Below are 20,127 nucleotides of genomic sequence, written 5' to 3'. Positions count from 1 at the left end.
ATTCTAACATAAAAGATACTTATTGGCTTGTGTTATCACTCCAGTGGGGCAGTAACCTTTCCTCACAGTTTTACAAATTACAAAGAGTCAGATTCTCATCCAGGATCCTAACACAACAAAGAAAAAGAAAATATTTATTAATACAAAACAGGTACAGTACAGAAAATAATGGAATTTGGAACATAGGATTAAATTCTAAAGCTCTATCAAATATCCTCTCCAGCTCTCTGACTACACCAGACCAATAGGATTGAATCTTAACATAGGTCCTTACGTAGTGTGTATAATAACCCTTGACTATCAGGCACTTTAGAAACATCAGCGATATAGCAAGATCAAACCCATGTCTAAGACTAGATATGATATGCAAGTAGTGCAGTATCTTAAATTGAGTCTCCTTCATTTTATTGCAAATGGAGATTTTACTGGCATAATCCCATATACTGCCCCATGTCTCCTCATCAATATTAATTGCCAAATATTTTTCCGAAGACTGCAGGGCACCCAATGTGCTAACACGGGATCTAGAACTTAAAGTATCATAAAACTTGCTGATGAGCTGTTTAGGCTCCACAGAGTTCAGGATTAATTCCACTGGGGAAATAGAGAAGTCATGATGCAAGTTTGTCCCATTAAGGATAAAGTCTCTAAGTTGTAAACACTTTAAAAAGTAGTGTCTTGAGATGTCAAATTGTTGACATAGCTGTCTAAAGGATGACAAGGAAGCACCACTGAATATATCTTCCAGCCTACAAATGCCACTATCTCTCCATGTATCGAATCCTTGGTCCATTAGACCGGGTGGTAAGTCTGGATTGTCCTTTATGTCCTTTATTATGGGAGAAAGAGTGGAAGTCAGTTTAGATCCCCCTTCTAGCTGGTGGACCAATCTTCACCCAATAAGAATATTAATAATAATAGGATTCTCGCATCTAGCAGAACCAACCTAAATGGCTCCTTAAAATAACAAGCCCGGCAGAGGATAAGCCGACTGGTCTACTTTAATTTAGAGCAAAATAGGATCCTTCCTAACCCAATCCTTTATAAACCAGAGGTGAGAAGCTAGTTGATGCAGCCTAATATTCGGGACGTTCAGATCTCCCCTCGCCCCAGGAAGCTGGAGCATAGTAAACGTTAGGAAAAGCTTCTTCTTCTTATTCCAGATAAACAAACTAATCTGATTCTGTTGACCTCCTCTAAAACTCCAGCTCTCAACGAGCCAAACCCAATCTAATAGAGGGGGTTTACCTCTCAGCTCACCCACCGACATAGCCTCCGATTTTGTAACATTGAACTTGTATCCGGAGAAAGCACTAAATCTGTCCACCGCATTAATAAAAGTGGGAACTGAGACACCAGACTTCGGCACAATGAACAGATCATCCACATAAAGCGTTGCTTCTCCCCACACTCCAACCCCGATATTAGGGTGTATTGCCAAACAGCCTCCGCCAATGGCACTATGGCCAGCGCAAATAACAAGGGGAATAAGGGACAGCCCTGTTTAGTCCCTCTCTGAAGCTGAACGTTCTCAGATCTAAAACCATTGATAAGCAATGCTGCCACAGGCCTGTGGTGCAACACCTGAATCCATTTAACATAGTCCTCCGCCAGCCCAAATCTCCACAATGTCTACACCAGAAAAATCCACTCAACCCAATCAAGATCTTTCTTCTCGTCCAAGGAAATCACCAGTCCATCCAATGCCCACTCCCAGAAAGCCTGAATCACATTCCACAATCTCCTAATGTTATCACTAGAGATGCTACCCTTAATCATCCCAGTCTGGCTCTCCCGAATAATTGTTGGAAGGAGACCCTCCAACCAACTTACAAGTACCTTAGACAACAGTTTCAAATCGACAATCAAAAGAATTATTGGTCTTTAAGAGGCACATTCCTACCTGTCTTCAAAATCAGGGCGATATTAGCCTCCCCAAGTGTCTGCGACAACAGCCCTACTTCAAAGCGGCAATAGTACATACCCACCAAAGACTCTGGGCTGGATTCTCCATTTCTGAGTCTAAGTGCTGACGCCAATGAAGAATCCGTGGAGTTTCACGTCAGAAAGATCAGCGCTACACCTGCCCCGATTCCGCTACCGGTGAGGGGCTAGCACCGGCGCCGCATGGAACACTAGCAAACCCCACGAAAAACGGTTGGCCCGTGATGGACTCTCGCAGGGCTAACAAGCTGCAGCCACGCTTAACATATAAACTGCCCACACACACACTGATCGCGGTTGAAAAAATGGGACAGGTAATGCTGGAGTGACCATTCAACTGATGGGTCGGCTGAGGCCAGAGGGCACCCTGGGGAGGTGCCCTGGGGGGAACACCTCTGGGACCCAGGGCATCAGGTTTATAGCGAGCTTTCTGACATGCGCAGCCTCATGGCTGCCTGCCGGCTGCGGTAATGCCCATCCACCCTGACCCCACAGCCCAACGCCTGGCCACCCGTCATTACTCCCCCAGCCCTAGCAGAAGCCCCCTAACCACTGGCATGACTGTTGGCGAAGCATGGCGGTGCTCGACACTGTCCATACGCCTTCTCCCGCTCTCAGCTGCCACCATGCCAGGTTCACAATTTGCTAGAGGACACGTGGACCGCGCCGTCGGGAAATCAGCCCATCTGAGGCGGAGCATCGCAGGTGGACCAACTAATGAGATGCGAACGGTGTTTCAACTGCGCACGGCATGCGTCGCATTGATGCCATTTTCAAGGAGTCGGAGCATCATAATTCGCCATCAAATCGGCGCCTGCCGTGATTTTGATGTCGGAAGTTATTCTCCCCCGATTGTACGCCCGAATTTTGCCGTCTGCCAATGGAGAATCCCACCCTCTATCAACTCCCTGTAAAACCCACGTCCAAAACAACATGGCCCCGGGGCTTTGCATGACTCAAGCACCCTAATGGCCGCAGCCAGCTCATCTTTAGAGATAGGAGCATTAAGGGCCAAGCGTTGACTCTCTGAAGCCACTGGGAATCCCATGGAGAAGAAAAAACATTCCATATCTGCCCTCGGATAACCATACTGGGGCGGCATGGTCGCACAGTGGTTAGCACTGTTGCTTCCCAGTGACAGGGACCCGGGTTCGATTCATGGCTTGGGTCACCGTCTGTGTGGAGTCTGCACGCTCTCACTGTGTCTGAGTTGGTTTCCTCCCTCCGTGTACACGAACAGGCGTCATAGTGTGGCGACTAGGGGATTTTCACAGTAAACTCATTGCAATATTAATATAAGCCTACTTGTGACACTAATAAAGTTTATTATTCCAGATCCAACTTAGATAACTCTGCATAGAAATTCTTGAAAATCCCATTAATCTCCTCCATCTTCAGAACCATTCCACCCACCGACGCACAGAGACCCTTCCATCTGCCTTCTTCTTAGTCCGATAGGCCACGAAGTTACTCAGCTTATTCCCAAACTCATGCAGTTACTGTATTGCAAATTTCAAGTTTCTCTCAGCCTGTTGCATCAATACGGATTCAAGAGCCAACCTTGCTGTATTAACCACCTTCAACAATTGCTTGTTAGGGGCCCTCCTTCATAACCAGCTTAAGAAAACATGACAGCCAGCTCTCAAACAGGAGCTGGTACTCCGCAAGTCGGTCTCACGAGCACATAGGTTTTGAGATAGCACGCCCCTGGTCAATACCACGGGTAAAGTCAGCGTTCATCATTTTCAGCGCCTCGGATAATACCTTGGAAAGTGCCGGGACAGGAAACCCTTCGAGGATCAAACTGCCATATTAAAAAAGCAGCTCCAACCCGCTGAATCTGACTGCGTCCTTTTATCACTAGATTTTTTCACAATACTAATCCAGATGTCTTCCAGGGACATAATAGCAATTATTAATTTCTGGCTTAGGCAAACGTGCTAGAAAATCAGGAAAAATGAAGGATTATAAGTGAGAGGTGCCACTTCCCCGCCCACATCAGGCAGCCCTCAATTCCAGATTTTTGTTGGATTCAAATCGCATCATCATTTCACCACAGTGTGATTCAAACCAGAGTTCCCAGAGCATTACTCTGGATTATTAGTGCAGTGACAATACCATTATGCCACTGCCTCTCTGTGAAGTATACTTATAAAACAGCAGATCAAGGACACTTGTATGAAACTGTTAAGCGTGCATCTACTCGTGTTGTCAGCATGTTTCTTATCATGCAAACTTTGCTGCCTGAACTTTGTCTGTTTTGTGAAAGCAGTTCTTGTATGGTCGAACCTGACAGCAATCAAACCCCATGTTATCAGTGCTTTGCTCTTCTGATTGGATCTCTGACGTTCTTTTGCCCTTTGATGAAAAGATGGACTTTTAACTGGCTCCCGCTTCTCGAGCTGTCTTTCTGCATTGATTGCTGGCTGCTACAGCAGAAGACATTGCCTGTTCTTAGACCGATTGGGAATAATGTATTGTGACAACAAGAAATTATTTTACACTGGAGTTGTTGTTGGTGCATTGTTGTTGATAATTGGCGGCATTCTGATCCCAGTTGGAGATAAAATAATCCAGGATACTATAAATAAGGTATATTCTAACTTTACACATGATCGTTGTTATTTTTAAAGATTTTAATTGATGTGTGTTGAGCACTTTCTTTAGATTTATGTTCCTGCTACATTATAATGCTGATATTAATGGCATGAGCTGCAGCTATTAGACTCCTCAACAACTCCCCCTTGGACTGATCTGTTACCTGTAAAAACACTATTCACAACGCCCGATGCTGCTCTTGCTTATGTATTTACTTTGCTTGGCCCCTTGTTCCGCACTATAACCAATCACTGTTTGTCGATGTACCATTTGTCAATGTTCTCTGTCGATTATTCTTTTTTGTCCACTGTGTACGTACTGTGTACGTTCCCTTGGCCGCAGAAAAATACTTTGGTACTGTTCCACCGTTCAATGAGATCTTGACTAGTCTGATATGATAATCTTCAATTCCACTTTCTCACTTTATCCACATAACTCTTGATTCCTTTACTGCTTAAAAATCTGTCCATCTCAGCCTTAACCATACTTAATGTCCCAGTCTCTACAGCTCTCTGTGGTAAAGAATTCCACAGATTCACACCCTCTGAGAGAAGAATTTTGTCCTCATTTCTGTCTTTAATGGGTGACCCATTACACTGAGATTATTCCCTCTTATCCTAGACTTGCCTATAAGGGGAAACAACCTCTCAGAATCAACCCTGTCAAGCCCCTTGAGAATCCTATATCTCTCAACAAGGTCACCTCTCATGCTTCTAAACTTCAGAGATTTCAGGCTCAACCTACTCAACCTTTCCTCATAAGAATATCCCTCCATACCCAGGATCAATCCAGTGAACCATATCTGGATTACTTCCAAAGCCAATATATCTTTCCTTAGATAAGGGAACCAAAACAGTTCACAGTATTCCAGGTGTGGTCGAGGCTAGTGCCTTGCATAGTTTTAGCAAGACTTCCTTCGTTTCCGGAGATGGAGAGAGGAATAAACTGATCAGTCCAAAGATGTGCGGGTTAGGTGGATTGGCCATGCTAAATTGCCCGTAGTGTAAGGTTAATGGGGGGATTGTTGGGTTACGGGTATACGGGTTACGTGGGTTTAAGTGGGGTGATCATTGTTCGGCACAACATCGAGGGCCGAAGGGCCTGTTCTGTGCTGTACTGTTCTATGTTTCTATTACTGTACTTCGGTACATGTGACAATAACTCAAATCAAATCAAATATGAATGTGCGGACAGATTCCTGTTCTGATTATTCACTCGTTAAATCATCTGATACTCGCTGGTTTGTGCAATTTGCTCCCGCACTGGTCTCACATTGACACCTGTAGCTTTGAATCTAGATTAAAGTTTGCACTCTCTCTCTCTCTCTCTCTCTGCTGGCTTTCAGAGAACATGTCATGGGCTTTTCATAAACAGCCTGAATTGATATATGAATACACCAGCACCTGGAAGCTCCCCAACAAATCACTTACCACCCTGACTTGGAAATATATCGCCATTCCTTCACTGTCGCTGGGTCAAATCCTGGAACTCCCTCCCTAACAGCACAATCGGTGTACCTACGCCCATGGACTGCAGCGGTACAAGAAGGTAGCCCACCACCACCTTCTCAAGGGCAATTAGGGGTGGGCAACAATTGCTGGCCTAGCCAGCGAAGCCTACAACCCGTAAAAATTAATTTAGAAAAATCTGGGAGAAAACTAAACTGTAACTCTAACACAAGTTGGCTAAGCATTTATCGTTGTCAGCCAATCTCCAGCATACTTAGCTACTGACAGGAGAGGATGGCGAATACAGAAACAAGAACTGGAGGAGGCCCCAGGCATGCCGTGTCCTTGACTCCATTTGAGAAGCAATTCTGGACTTCACTGGACATGGGAGTGGTAAGACAGATCCTGCAGATCAGTGTGATATATAACTGCCTGGTCTTCCTGTCACTTGCACTTCCGCTGCTCCCAATGCAGGTGTACAAAAGCAGGTGATGATTGCTCGCAGCATTGCTGTGATGGAAAAAGCATTCGGGGCCTATCTTTGCAAAGCCCACCAGCACTGTGGCTTACCGATTCCACAATGTGCAGCTTCACCTCCTCCCTGCTACCTAACTCCCCACCGCCCACCACCACCCCCACAAGAACCTGCATCAATACTAACCCAGGTACCCATTGTTTGTATGTAAACTACCTAACCCTGACCTTTCCAATGGGGTGAGGAGTATAAGTCACTGGTGTGGAAGAGATTTCCAGTGAGTCAGTGGCACTGCTGGGAGAAGTGAGCTTGTTGATTTCCTGAAATAACGAAGTAGTTTGATCTTTCAGAACTGGCGGGGTCCTATTTCTGGCTATTGTGTTTCCAAGTCATCTGAAAAGGGATTTCTTTTCAAACTCTATTATAGGAAGCCGTTATTGAAGAAGGCACCCTCGCATATGAAAACTGGATACAAACAGGAAGCCTTGTCTACAGGCAGTTCTGGCTCTTTAATGTCAAGAATCCATCCGAAATTATGAATCTTGGAGCTAAACCTGTGCTTGAACAGAAAGGGCCCTATACCTACAGGTACATATCATTTACATTAGGCCTTGAAAGTTTGATCTAGTTTAGATAAATCCTCCCTTGTTTGGCCCCCACAATTATGTTACATGATCTGTTCTGCTGTTGTGACACTCAGCTGATGCCATCCCTCACTTCCTCTTCAGTCAAATCCTAGGCACAAAGCAACTTTCCAATCAAATCCATTAGCTCAATATCACAGGAAAATATCTGACTAAAATATCACAGTGAATTCCCCCAGTGAGTAGTTCAGCCAAGTAGACAAGGAAGGCCGCATTGATTCATGGCCTGTGCTGCATTTGGGAGGTCGTCAGGGTGGGATAACTGATCTCATCATACCAGTGAAAGGACTCCTGTTGCTAATTGCCAACCAAGGACCTTGTGGAAATAAAACCATAAGACGCAGGAGCAGAAGTAGGCCATTTGGCCCATTGAGTCTGTTCCACCGTTCAATGAGATCTTGACTAGTCTGATATGATAATCTTCAATTCCACTTTCTCACTTTATCCACATAACTCTTGATTCCTTTACTGCTTAAAAATCTGTCCATCTCAGCCTTAACCATACTTAATGTCCCAGTCTCTACAGCTCTCTGTGGTAAAGAATTCCACAGATTCACACCCTCTGAGAGAAGAATTTTGTCCTCATTTCTGTCTTTAATGGGTGACCCATTACACTGAGATTATTCCCTCTTATCCTAGACTTGCCTATAAGGGGAAACAACCTCTCAGAATCAACCCTGTCAAGCCCCTTGAGAATCCTATATCTCTCAACAAGGTCACCTCTCATGCTTCTAAACTTCAGAGATTTCAGGCTCAACCTACTCAACCTTTCCTCATAAGAATATCCCTCCATACCCAGGATCAATCCAGTGAACCATATCTGGATTACTTCCAAAGCCAATATATCTTTCCTTAGATAAGGGAACCAAAACAGTTCACAGTATTCCAGGTGTGGTCGAGGCTAGTGCCTTGCATAGTTTTAGCAAGACTTCCTTCGTTTCCGGAGATGGAGAGAGGAATAAACTGATGTGAACATAAATAAATATATCTTGTGGCAAGTCCCACGCATTTAAAAACTAAAAAGGGCGCAGGATTACATTTTAAGGGCATGGCATATTTTGGAAATACTCAAATTCCTTTACATTTTAACCCCGTTTCTCTCAACACAAGAACATTTTCAATCCAGTTCAGGTGTCCATCACTATTTAGTCGAAACCTCAGGAATTTGTTTTAACCCATTCACTCAGCCTCTGTAATCAGCAGCAAGTTAAGGCAGATTCTGCTCTTTCGATTTCTCAGAAAGGGCCAGAAACTCAACCCAGTTTCGAATGTGACAGTTCGTCAAACTCCACTCACACCATTTACATAGTAACTCAGTCACCATCAATTAGCCACTCAGTGTAGGTGTCTGTGACTGTTTGTGTCAGTAAGTGTGTGTATGTTATTTGCTGATAGCATCTAATCATCTTATTGATCAGGTTTATGTAACACATACTTGTTCTGAGTTAATATAATCGCTGCCAATCATTTTATCTACTTCTGATAATTCCAAAGGTTACAAAAAAATTGAAAGGTCAAAGAATATTTTTAATCACCTCATAAGCAAATTACAATGTTCCACAAGGAACTTATCTAACTTTATACATTAATATCATGGCTTCAGATTTGGCTATTGGCATTACCCCGAAACACACAGGCAACCCCAATATGGAGGCAAACTCATAAATTTGAGAGATTTGGTATAAAAATCATGGGATGATTCCTTTTGCAAACATGAAATAAATTTAGAGTTCCCAATTACTTTTTTTCAAGTAAGGTCAAATTTAATGTGGCCAATCCACCTAACTTGCATATCTTTGGGTTGTGGGGGCGAAACCCACACAAACACGGGGCGAATGTGCAAACTCCACACAGACAGTGACCCAGAGCCGGGATCGAACCTTGGACCTCGGTGCAGTGAGGTTGCACTGCTAACCACTGCGCCACCGTGCTGCCTCCTTTTGCAAACATAAACCAGAAAAATGAAAATGAAAATCGCTTATTGTCACAAGTAGGCTTCAAATGAAGTTACTGTGAAAAGCCCCTAGTCGCCACATTCCGGCTCCTGTTCGGGAAGGCTGGTACGGGAATTGAACCGTGCTGCTGGCCTGCCTTGGTCTGCTTTCAAAGCCAGCGATTTAGCCGTGTGCTAAACCAGCCCCAACCAGAGTAGGTTAATAGTTGGTTTCTAAATGATTATTTGTTTTTAAACAGTCAAAGCTCTATCAAAACTTATTACTGTATTAACTGCTGGCACCATACTTTTAGCAATTTGGTGGTGAATATACAGAATTTTCACAAAACTGTTTTTTATTCAATGAATGATGGTGATATCTCGGCATGAACGTTTTAGCCTATGCCTTCCTCAACTCATAGAATTGTTATGGTACAGGGGGAGGCCATTCGGCCCATCATGTCTGCACCGTCTCTCCAAACGAGCGTCATGACTTAGTGCGGCCATTCCCCAGCCTTTTTCTTATCTAATGCCCTCTTGAATGCCTCGATTGAACCTGCCTCCACTACATTTCCAGACAGTGCATTTCAGACCGAACCACTTGCTCTGTGGAAAAAGTTTTTTTCTCACACCACTTTTGCCTCTTTTGCAAATCACTTTAAACTTGTGTCCTCTCATTATTGATCTTTTAACGAGCGGGCACAGTTTCTCCCGATCTACTCTGGCCAACCCCACCTCATGATTTTGAACGCCTCTATCAAATCTCCTCTTAACCTTCTTCTTGCCAAGGAGAACAGTCCCAATCTGTCCTCATAACTGAAGTTTCTCATCCCTGGAACCATTCTCGCAAACCTCGTCTGCACTCTCTCCAATACATTCACATCCTCCCTATAGTGTGGCGCCCAGAACTGTGAGAATACCTGACAGCACAATTATAGTTTTTATTCTTCCGAATGTGTGGTTTGTGTGCAGAGTTTTGCATTACTAGTGTGATACACTGGGCAGGTTGACATAGAAATTGAGGCGTTGAAATAAATTTTACTTAATAAGACGTTTTTACATTTTTAAAGTTGTGTATTGGGACAATTAATTAAAGAAACCAAGTTGAACATGGTGGAAGTTTCAGATGTCAAGAGAAAGGAATCTATTATAACTGAGGTTAGTCAGTCTCAGATCATGAAAGAAGGCTACAGCGCAGAATTCCCAAAATTCAGAAAAGCCGTCATTCTCACTCACATTAACAGGATTGTGGGGATAAAAGTAATAAAATTCCCAGTGGCACAATGAAGGATTCTTTTTTCAAATTCAGACAAAGAAATGATGTCGGTTTTGAAGAAAGAACGGTTTAATCTGTATCTGCTACTGATCAGCATGTTAATGCTATCAGAGGGATAACTTAAGTACTCCATTCCCAATAATAATGTCCCGCAACTTGTCAATAACAATTGGATATTGAAATAGTTTTCTCTTGTTAAATATTTCATGCAAAAAAAATGAAGCTATTCGGGATGTGAAATTCAATCAAAAGCTTCTGAGACAGTTGATTTTAAATCAAAGTGACAGATTAAAGGTGTTCCGAAATCTTTCACACTCATATACCTAATGCCCACGCCTGCACTCTGAGCTGTGGCATGTGTTTTGTAAACAGAGCTTTCTGGTTTCCACAGTGGAAACACCGGCCACGGAGACTCTGCAGGTTCTCAGCAGCGCAGCGTGTCCATTTTCAACTGCTGCCTCAAACTACCAGGAAAAAAGAAACAGCCAGCATCACACTCAGGAGGTTGCTGGAGAGCATAGTGTGAGCTGCTGAAGGCTGGTCGCCTGGTCCCAATTAGAAATGCCATGCCCCAGCCCTGAGATACGACTGTGTTGGCTGAAGCAAAGCAAGAAACAGCAGCACAATGGTAAATTGATGGGGATGGTGCACTATTGATAGAATTTTCATATCGGTGACCTATAATGTGGACACCCAGCAGCACTGGAGACCCAGCTTGCCATGAGTCTTGATGCTTGTCACCAGTGTCGCTGTTTCCAAGTAAGCACATTTTTTCTTCAGTGTTCTTGCAGTTCACATGATATTGTAACTTCTCATGTTTACATTGTATAATCTACTACTGTACCTCAGCAATAAAGTTCATCGAAGTCTGGATCTACAAATCAGGAACAATCAAGTCTGTTTTAACAATGTTACCTTGGGTAGCCAATGGGCAGGGTTTACTCCCTGAGTATCAAAACTGCAGAACTAACACATATAAAGCATGGAACTCAATTTCTTTCCTTATGGGAGAGTTTATCAACCTTCATTTGCACTAGAAGTGGGAATAAAATTAAATAGGAAGAGGGAGATCAACAATTTATGAGCGCCATATTCTGAGTTAGCTTTTTTTTAAAATTTAGATTACCCAATTATTTTTCCAATTAAGAGGCAATTTAGCGTGGCCAATCCACCTACCCAGCACATTTTTGGGTTGTGGGGGCAAAACCCACGCAGACACGGAGAGAATGTGTAAACTCCACACGGACAGTGACCCAGAGCCGGGATTGAACCTGGGACCTCAGCGCCGTGAGGCAGCTATGCTAACCACTAGGCCACCGTGCTGCCCTTGAGTTAGCTGTTTTAACCATTTTAAACTGTGGGATTGAGTGCAACTTCATACAACTTGTTAGAGATTAAATATGATATTTATAAACTAATTTTCAAGCTATAATGGTTTATGAGTGAAAAAAAATTGAAGCCCATAATTTTTTTAAGACCAAAACTCTTGATTTTCATGAGTTTGAATTGTGATTTATGAAATGAAATGAAAATCACTTATTGTCACGGGTAGGCTTCAAATGAAGTTACTGTGAAAAGCCCTTAGTCACCACATTCCGGCGCCTGTTTGGGGAGGCTGTTACGGGAATCGAACCGTGCTGCTAGCCTGGTTAGTCTGCTTTTAAAGCCAGCGATTTAGTCCTGTGCGTAGTGGAGTTAGTATTACTGAGCTCAATCTTAGTCTGAAATTGTGAGAGCTGACATGCCTGTGCAGGTTGTACAATCGTCACTTTATTTTGGATTAACTCAAATAAGCAGGCACTTTTCTCAAATTAGGGGCGCATGGTGGCACAGTGGTTAGGCTGCTGCCTCACAGTTCCAGGGACCCAGGTTCAATTCTAGCCTTGAGTGACTGTCCATATGGAGCTGCCACTTTCTCCCCGTGACTGTGTCGGTTTCCTCCGGGTGCTCCGGCCTTCTCCCACAGTCCAACAATGTGCAGGTTAGGTGGACTGTCCATGCTAAATTGCCCCATAGTGTCCAAAAGGTTAGATCAGGTAACTGGGTTACGGGGATAGGATGGAAGTGTGAACTTAAGTAGGGTGCTCTTTCCAAGGTCTGGTGCAGACTTGATGGGCTGAATGGCTCCTTCTGCACTGTAAATTCTGTGATTCTATGATATACCCCATCAGAAAAGCAGAAAACATTTCTAAAAATGAAGATGCATCCAAATCTTCTGAAAATCAAATATAAAACCAATCTGCACAAATTCAATTACACCTGACCACCACCAGTGCTTTTGTTCTCTCTTAAAGTGAAATACAGCGCTCCACTATGATGATAATTCTGCAAAGTTTACTGGTATTCCTATGTGGAATTTTGCCTCTTCTCATTTTCAGGCTTCTCCGTCCTGTTTTCTACCTCTGCGCTCCACACTCAACCCTATCTTCCCAATTCTTGTTTCCATTTTAAAACCTTGTCAAAAATCTATCTTTTCCACATTTTCAAACATCTCCCCCGACTCCTTTGTTACAGTTTGGCATCAATCCCCCCTTGGAGGACTCTCAAACAGTCACTACATTAATGCTACTGTATAAATGTAAGTTGTTTATTTTCCAATAAATATACTTTATCCATAACATAACAGCTCAAATTTGACATTGCACAGAGTGCTATACAGTTCAATTTCTTTCAATACAGTATGTGGCACTCTGAAGTGCCTCATGACTATTGCACTACAGGTACTGTTAATTGTTCCTATTCCACACCTTATTGTTGCTCAATGCAATGCTCACTGTTTTTCCTGTTTTTGATTTACATTTCCAGGGTACGGCAGCTCCCGAAGGACATCATTACTGTAAGCGATAATCACACAATCTCATACCGACAGCCCTATTCAGCTGTCTTTCAACCTGACATGTCTGCTGGCTCAGAAACGGACCAAATCACAGCCCTCAACTTTGCTGCTGCAGTAAGCAACATCTGTTGAAAATATCAATCAAACAAAAAGGAAGGATTAAATTTAAGTGACAAAATACTAGCACTGATTCTGAACTCATTCTAAACAATCACCGTGCTGATAGTTACAGGTAGTAAACGGTACCTTGATTCAGTGGAAGTCCCAACAGAAGGGAGAGAAATTTTCCATTGGGTAGACAATTGATGCATTGGCAAATAGCCAATAGCTAGAACAGCCTGAAATATTGTACCGATACATTTTTTTTTTAAATTTAGAGTATCCAATTCATTTTTTCCAATTAAGGGGCAATTTAGCGTGGCCAATCCACCTACCCTGCACATCTTTGGGTTGTGGGGGTGAAACCCACGCAAACACGGGGAGAATGTGCAAACTCCACACAGACAGTGACCCAGAGCCGGGATCGAACCTGGGACCTCGGCGCCGTGAGGCTGCAGGGCTAACCCACTGCGCCACCGTGCTGCCCTACCGATACATTTTAATGTTGAAAATCAGACGTGGTGGCTGGGATTTTCCAGCTGATCCCACCTGAGAGGACATCTTCCGGTCCTGCTGAAGGCTACCCACCACCCCGGCGGGTTCCCTGGCAGCGGCACTAGCGAGCCACGCACTGGCGGCACTGGAAGATCCCACCGGTGGCCAATAGCGAGCCATCAACCCTCCGGACAATACGCTGCCGAGGGACCAAATGGTCCCATTTTTGCATCTCGTTTTTCACTCTAATGCCACACATCCGTTAAACAACCTAGAAGTTTAACCTTTGGAGGATTTTCATGTTGTTTTCTCTTTGGTTAGCTCCTCTACGCTGATGCAGCATCTTTAAGAGCTGATTGAATCTTTTTGATTCGCACTTTACAGAATGTAGGGGCGCAATTCAGCGGTGTAGATTCGGGCGCAAAGGGACAATCGCGCGTAAACCCCAAATTGGGCTCCAAGCCGGGTGCTGGGCCGATCATGAATCATCCGCCTCACTCCGCCCGTCGCTATCTGGATCTCACCCTCGCTGGGTGAGATCCAGTTCTACATAGTTAAATGAACCTAATGGAAAATCTAAATACCCGGACGCAGGATTCACCGGGTGCACGGGACTCAACTGCTGCACTTCCGAGGTCCTGCCAGGGTGCCGTTTAGTACTGGTCCACACAAAGGTGGTTCAGGCATAATGGTATCTCGCTGGGTCTCGCAGGGCATTAGAGACCTATGGATGGTTGGGACAGGGCAAGGTGGTACCCTGGCACTCCCCCCGGCACCCTGGCACTGCCATCTGGGCACCCTAGCAGTGCCAATGTGTCTGGGTAACACTGCCAGTATTCGGGCCCGGCAGGGGGGGGTCTTGCCAATTGGAAGGGGGATGGGAGTTGTTCCCAGGAGTCTTGACATAGTTGGAGGGGGAGGGGGAGGCAGAAAATGAGTGGGGGGTCTGAAAGGGAGGGGGGGGGGGGAAGATTCGGGCTGCAGCCGGCAGGAACGGCTGTTTGCAGATTGAGGTACCATTTGAACTTCAGCCCAAATCTATGCCTGAAAGCGGACTTAGTTTTAAATCCGCTAAATTGCGCGCAGTTATTAGGGCGATTCAGAATTTGAGGCCTCTGCAGAGTGACAAACTCTGAAAGCTATATGTTGAACTAGGCAAAAATAGACCAACAATAACTTATATGTACATAGCATATTTAACATAATGACATGCCCCAAGGAGCTCCACAAGAGGATTATAAACTACAATATGACACCAACCCACATACGGAAATATTGGCCTGGAGTTTCATTCTCAAGGCGGGTAGCAGGAGTCCAGAATATTCCCAGCTCGGCCTGCCAGTCTCGGGAGGAATTCCCCACAAAAGCAGTATTTTCTTATGGAGCAGAGAGCTTGTGGGGGCGGAGGAAGGTGGTGGTGATTACAGATGTGGGCTGGCATCTGGCCAGTGACCTGAGATCAAGTTTGGAGGCAGCCACAGGGGGTTGAGTGCACTGTTTAAATGGCCCACCTTGGTGCCGTGAGACTTTGTCCCAGTTAAAATAAAACAGAAAGGTCCTCCAATGCCTTTCCCTCAAATCCCCTCACATGCTCCATCCATGCCACCTCAAGGTCCAAAAAAGCGTTATGACCCCTCATGCTCCCCTGCCAAGTCCCTCATACCTCCCAGTGCCATGCAATGCACTTCCATATCCATTCATCCATCACATACTATGTTGAAGCAATGAACCCTATAGTGATAGTATTATGTGTAACAAAAAAGCTTTTAAACAGCCATTCATTGATAAAACTTTCACTTTATTAAAAAAGTACTTTTATAGGCCAATAAAAGTGTTCATTATCCAGACCCTTTAAATTTTGAAAACTGCAGCACACGAAACCTCTTAACCTTGTGTAAATAAACATTGTGCAATTGACAGCAATGATCAGAGAGCCAGACCTGTCAATCAAGCAATGTTTTCTCTAGGCGTCTTCGTACTCTACTGGGCCCTGAGCCAAGAATATATAATGAGGCTTGGCTGAGAACCCGGAAATTCATTACTCTAACGGAAACAGCTGTGCTCCAGAGAAAACATTTCTTGATTGACAGCTTTGGCTTTCACAGAATCATAGAATTTACAGTGCAAAAGGATGCCATTTGACCTTCACAGTTTGCTGACACAAATTAAGTAGTTTCAAAGATTTGTGATTCTTGTTATCGATACATTAAAGGGTCTCGATGAATTACATTTTTATTGCCTTACAGTGAAATTACTTTTTTTAACATAGTGGTAAGAAATGAAGGAATTAATGATATTTTAAAAGTTTTTTTCACACATCCTATTGTCAATCTAGGGTTCATTGGTCTACACATTGTACAGTGGATGAATGGGCATGGAAGTGCCATAGCTTGGCATAGTGGGCTTGAGGGACCATGGGAGATGGTGGAGTGCCATTGTTTGGTATAGCGAGGACCTTTGGAAATCACCTTTCAAAGTGCCCTTCATGGTCTTTGGGGGGCCGTGAATGACAATTCTTAAAAACTGGTCCGACACCATGAAAATTGTGGAGGAGCAGAAGATGCCTATTTCCACAATGGAGCCGGGCAGGTTGAACATGCCAGATGTGGGCTTTAGATAGGAACCAACACAGACCCTTTCAGGGCATTCTCAGGAATGGGGTCAGGGATCCTGGAATCAGGGCTTGCCTGCCATCCTGACTCAGCTCAGAAATAAACAAGTTTTCTCATGTTAATCGGTAAATAACACTTCCTGTGACATGGTAAGGTTTAAAGATCATATCGGCAGAAAGACAGTTTGTGACAAATATCAGCTTCCACCTTCTGTACAGAACAGTTCTTGGACATACAATTCTGTTTGATTGATGACAGCAAATAGAACCATGAATATGATATAAATTCGGTGTATGGGAGTTGCTGAATATTGAAACATTTCTGTCTTTCGCAGGCTGCTGCATCTGTGTATCCCCCAATTACTCACGGTTTTGTCAATTTAATCTTGAACAAGGCAAATGCATCCTTGTTCCAGACTAGAACAGTGGTGGAATTACTTTGGGGATATGAAGATCCAATACTGAAACAAGCACAGTCAAAGGATCCGATCACTGGTTTATTTTACCCAGTAAGTATTCAAAGATTAACTTATAGATGTTACAACCCTCGTGATGGAACCTCAGTTGCCGAGAAACACAGAAAGTCAACAAGTGATAAATATGATTTTCTGACGATTTTAAATATCAGTTCCAAAAACCATGTGAAGCAGGCTGGACAGACAAGTCTCACTGCTGGGGAAAAAACTGAATTTTATCTAACATTATTTTGAGAACATGTCACTGTGTAGTGAAGCTAGCAATGCCGGCTGACAATAAAGTTTACTTTCTTTGTAGTTTTCTCCTTTGTGAGAGTAATTGTGACCCCTTAATTCTTTAAAGCATCCTTCCCACTGATTAGGCTTCATAGCTTTAAGTGCAAAGAGTTGGAGATAATATATTAACATGGATAGAGCATTGGTTGACAGAAAGGAAATAGGTAATAGGGATAAATGATACATCTTCATGGTAGAAGGTATGTGTGATAGCTTTGATAGCTGTGATATCACGGTGGCATGGTAGCACAGTGGTTAGCACTGTTGCTTCACGGTTCCAGGTTTGATTGCTGGCTTGGGTCACTGTCTCTGGCAGGTTTACACGTTCTCCCTGTGTCTTACGTGGGTTTCCTCCAGGTGCTCCGGTATCCTCCCACAAGTTCCGAAAGACGTGCTTGTTAGGTGAATTGGACATTCTGAATTCTCCCTCTGTGTAGTCGAACAGGTGCCGGAGTGTGGCAACTAGGAGCTTTTCATAGTAACTTTATTGCAGTGTTAATGTAAGCCTACTTGTGACAATAAAGATTATTACATTAAAAGTGACAAGCTGGTACTACAGTGGAGTACTGCTAGGCTCAATGCTGGGGCTTCAGTTTCTCACAATCTATAGTGAAGAGTTAGACAAAGATACAGAGGGTAAAGTATCCATTTATCCTGTAGATACAAAGTTAAGTGGGAATGTTAGCTGTGAGGGGGACACAAAGAGATATGGACAGATTAAGTGATGTGGTAACCTAGAGGCCGACGGAGTTTAATGTGGGGGAGAATGCGGTTATTCACTTTGCTAATAAGAATAGAAAAATAATATTTTTTGAAAGGCATGAAACTTCTAAATGTTAATGTTCAGAGAGACTTGGTGGGCTTTTACAAACAGCACAGAAAGCGAGCGTGCAGGTACAGCTAGCAAATAGTAAGGCAAATCATATGCTGGCCTTTATTGCACAGTGTTTGTTATGCAAGAATATGGAAGCCTTGTTGCAATTGTACAGGACTTTGGTGAGGCCACATCTGGAATACTTTGTGAAGTTGTGGTCTCTATATTTTAGGAAGGATCTACTTGCATTGGTGCTGGTACAGCGAAGATCTGCAAGATTGGTTCCTTGGATGGGAGGGTTGACCTGTAATGAGAGGCTGAGTAAATTGGGCCTATACTTTCTGGAATTTAAAAGAATGAGAGGTCCAACCAGAAATCTCCAGCCATTCGCTGGGTGGCTGGATTCTCTGATCCCGCTGGCAGAGCACCCATGCACGTAGGTTTCCCAGCGGTGTGGGACGGCTTCAATGGGGCGTTCCATTGACAGTGGCGGAAGCAGGGGATCTTGCTGCCAGCGAACAGCACGCCACCTCCAGCTGCCGGGTAACATGTGGCAGGGAGGATGGAGTATCCCGCCCGTGATCTCATTGAAACATACACATTGAGGCCACTGCATTCGACTTCAATCTTGTTAATGAGGAGTTATGGATCTTTGGAATTCCCTTCTCCAGGGGCTGCGGATTCTCCATTGTTGAGTTCAGTCAATACCGAGCTGGAGAGATTTTTCACCTCTAAGGGAACGAAGGGCAAGAAAGTGAAGTTGAGGCAGAAGATCAGCTATAATTTTATTGAAAGGTGGGGTGGCTTCCAAGGGCCATTTAGTGGGTTATCTTTGATATTTGCTTACAAAGTCAGTTACTCCCAATCATATTCCTTGTCTATTGCTCCCTGACCACCCCACCCATTACCTGAGCAACACAATATGCCAGGAACGCAACATATTCTTGTCACCCAGAATGACTAATTTGTTAACACAAGTAGCTCAGATGACTTATTCCAGTCTTTTAACATTTCATATTTATACGATGTACCAAATATGGGTTGGGGTATTCTGAACCTGCCGTCATTCCCTGAGGAAAACTCTGAAGTGACTCAGAGGTTACCAGAAAATGGCTGGCAATGCTGTGGAAAAAAATCAGGCCCATCAATTTGTTTGATTTTTAATTGTTTTGTTCTGACAATTGTTTGTGTCTCTTGCACAATTGCTGCAACCAATTATGGTGCATTTGCGATTGATTAATATGTTTGATTTGCCTGTGCCTCTAGTACAATGGATCATCAGATGGAATCTATGAAGTGTACACCGGAAAAGATGACATCAACAAAGTTGCAATTATTGACCGCTGGATGAATAAGACGTAAGAGTAAAATGAACCTGTCACCTTCTTTTCATGTATTCTCTGAGCAGCATTGAAAATAATTCAAGATTTATGTTAATGCCTTTTAAGCATCTGTGTTAAAATATAATATTTCGAGAAAGACTTCTAAAAACAGACAGGTTAAACAGCAGGTACTCTATCCTTTTATGATGTTCATCATGCGTTTAAATGCTAAATCCAGCCCCCTCCCACTCCCCCTCCCCCTCCCGGGGCATTCACTACTCAACCACCCCCGGGACCCCTGGGAACTTATCTTTTCAAAGGTTCCAACACATCGTCCCAGGCAGAGCACTGCAGTACCACGTCTGGCCGTTGCAGCGGTGTGCCTGGTCGGGTTGAAGTGCTGTTGGCCTGTCTGATTGGTCGACAGCTCTCACAGGCGGGACTTCCTTCCTAGGTGGAGGTCCCGTTGACTGCCAATCAACGGCCAAGTGTACATTAAACGGTAATGGAGTTTGAGAGTCAATGGCTGCACGTTAGGCGCCGACTCTCAGCGTGGCCACCGCTTACCATTCGCCGTCCTTCAAATTTTAACCTAGGTTACACAGAAAATAATTTATAATCCTCATTCTAAGCACCTTTCAAACTGAATTTTAAATCAGATTACATATGTATCACTCGGATCCTTATGTAATTATCCGGATCAAAACGTTTGCGTGCTTTACAATACATTACATAGCGTAACACATTTTGCTGAAGTAAAGGGTCAAAGTATTGAAACTAACACACATTGGGCAGGATTTTCCGGCCGTGCCCACCTGGAGACTGAAAATTCTCGCCCCAGGTAGACACACCTTTAAATGGTCTGCCAAATGTTCTGTCC

The 20,127-nt window shown here is 43.8% G+C and overlaps 1 protein-coding gene across 2 annotated transcripts in view; it reads left to right on the top strand.

Moving 5' to 3' along the window:
* Positions 1-20,127, top strand: part of cd36 (CD36 molecule (thrombospondin receptor)) — a 47,112-nt gene that overhangs the window by 3,486 nt on the left and 23,499 nt on the right. The window contains exons 1-5 of one of the 2 annotated variants that reach the window (XM_038811498.1): positions 4,352-4,536; positions 6,893-7,053; positions 13,124-13,268; positions 16,695-16,868; positions 19,192-19,283. In XM_038811498.1, coding sequence (XP_038667426.1) covers positions 4,417-4,536; positions 6,893-7,053; positions 13,124-13,268; positions 16,695-16,868; positions 19,192-19,283 — 692 coding nt within the window. In that variant the 5' untranslated portion in view covers positions 4,352-4,416. Of the gene's footprint in view, positions 1-4,351; positions 4,537-6,892; positions 7,054-13,123; positions 13,269-16,694; positions 16,869-19,191; positions 19,284-20,127 lie in introns of those variants that run through there. The other variant, XM_038811499.1, reaches the window with a different exon arrangement.

This window comes from Scyliorhinus canicula, chromosome 11 (genome assembly GCF_902713615.1).
Source record: "Scyliorhinus canicula chromosome 11, sScyCan1.1, whole genome shotgun sequence".
NCBI lineage: Eukaryota > Metazoa > Chordata > Chondrichthyes > Carcharhiniformes > Scyliorhinidae > Scyliorhinus > Scyliorhinus canicula.
Note: the sequence above shows the minus strand (reverse complement) of the source record. Positions and strands in the feature narration are given on the sequence as shown.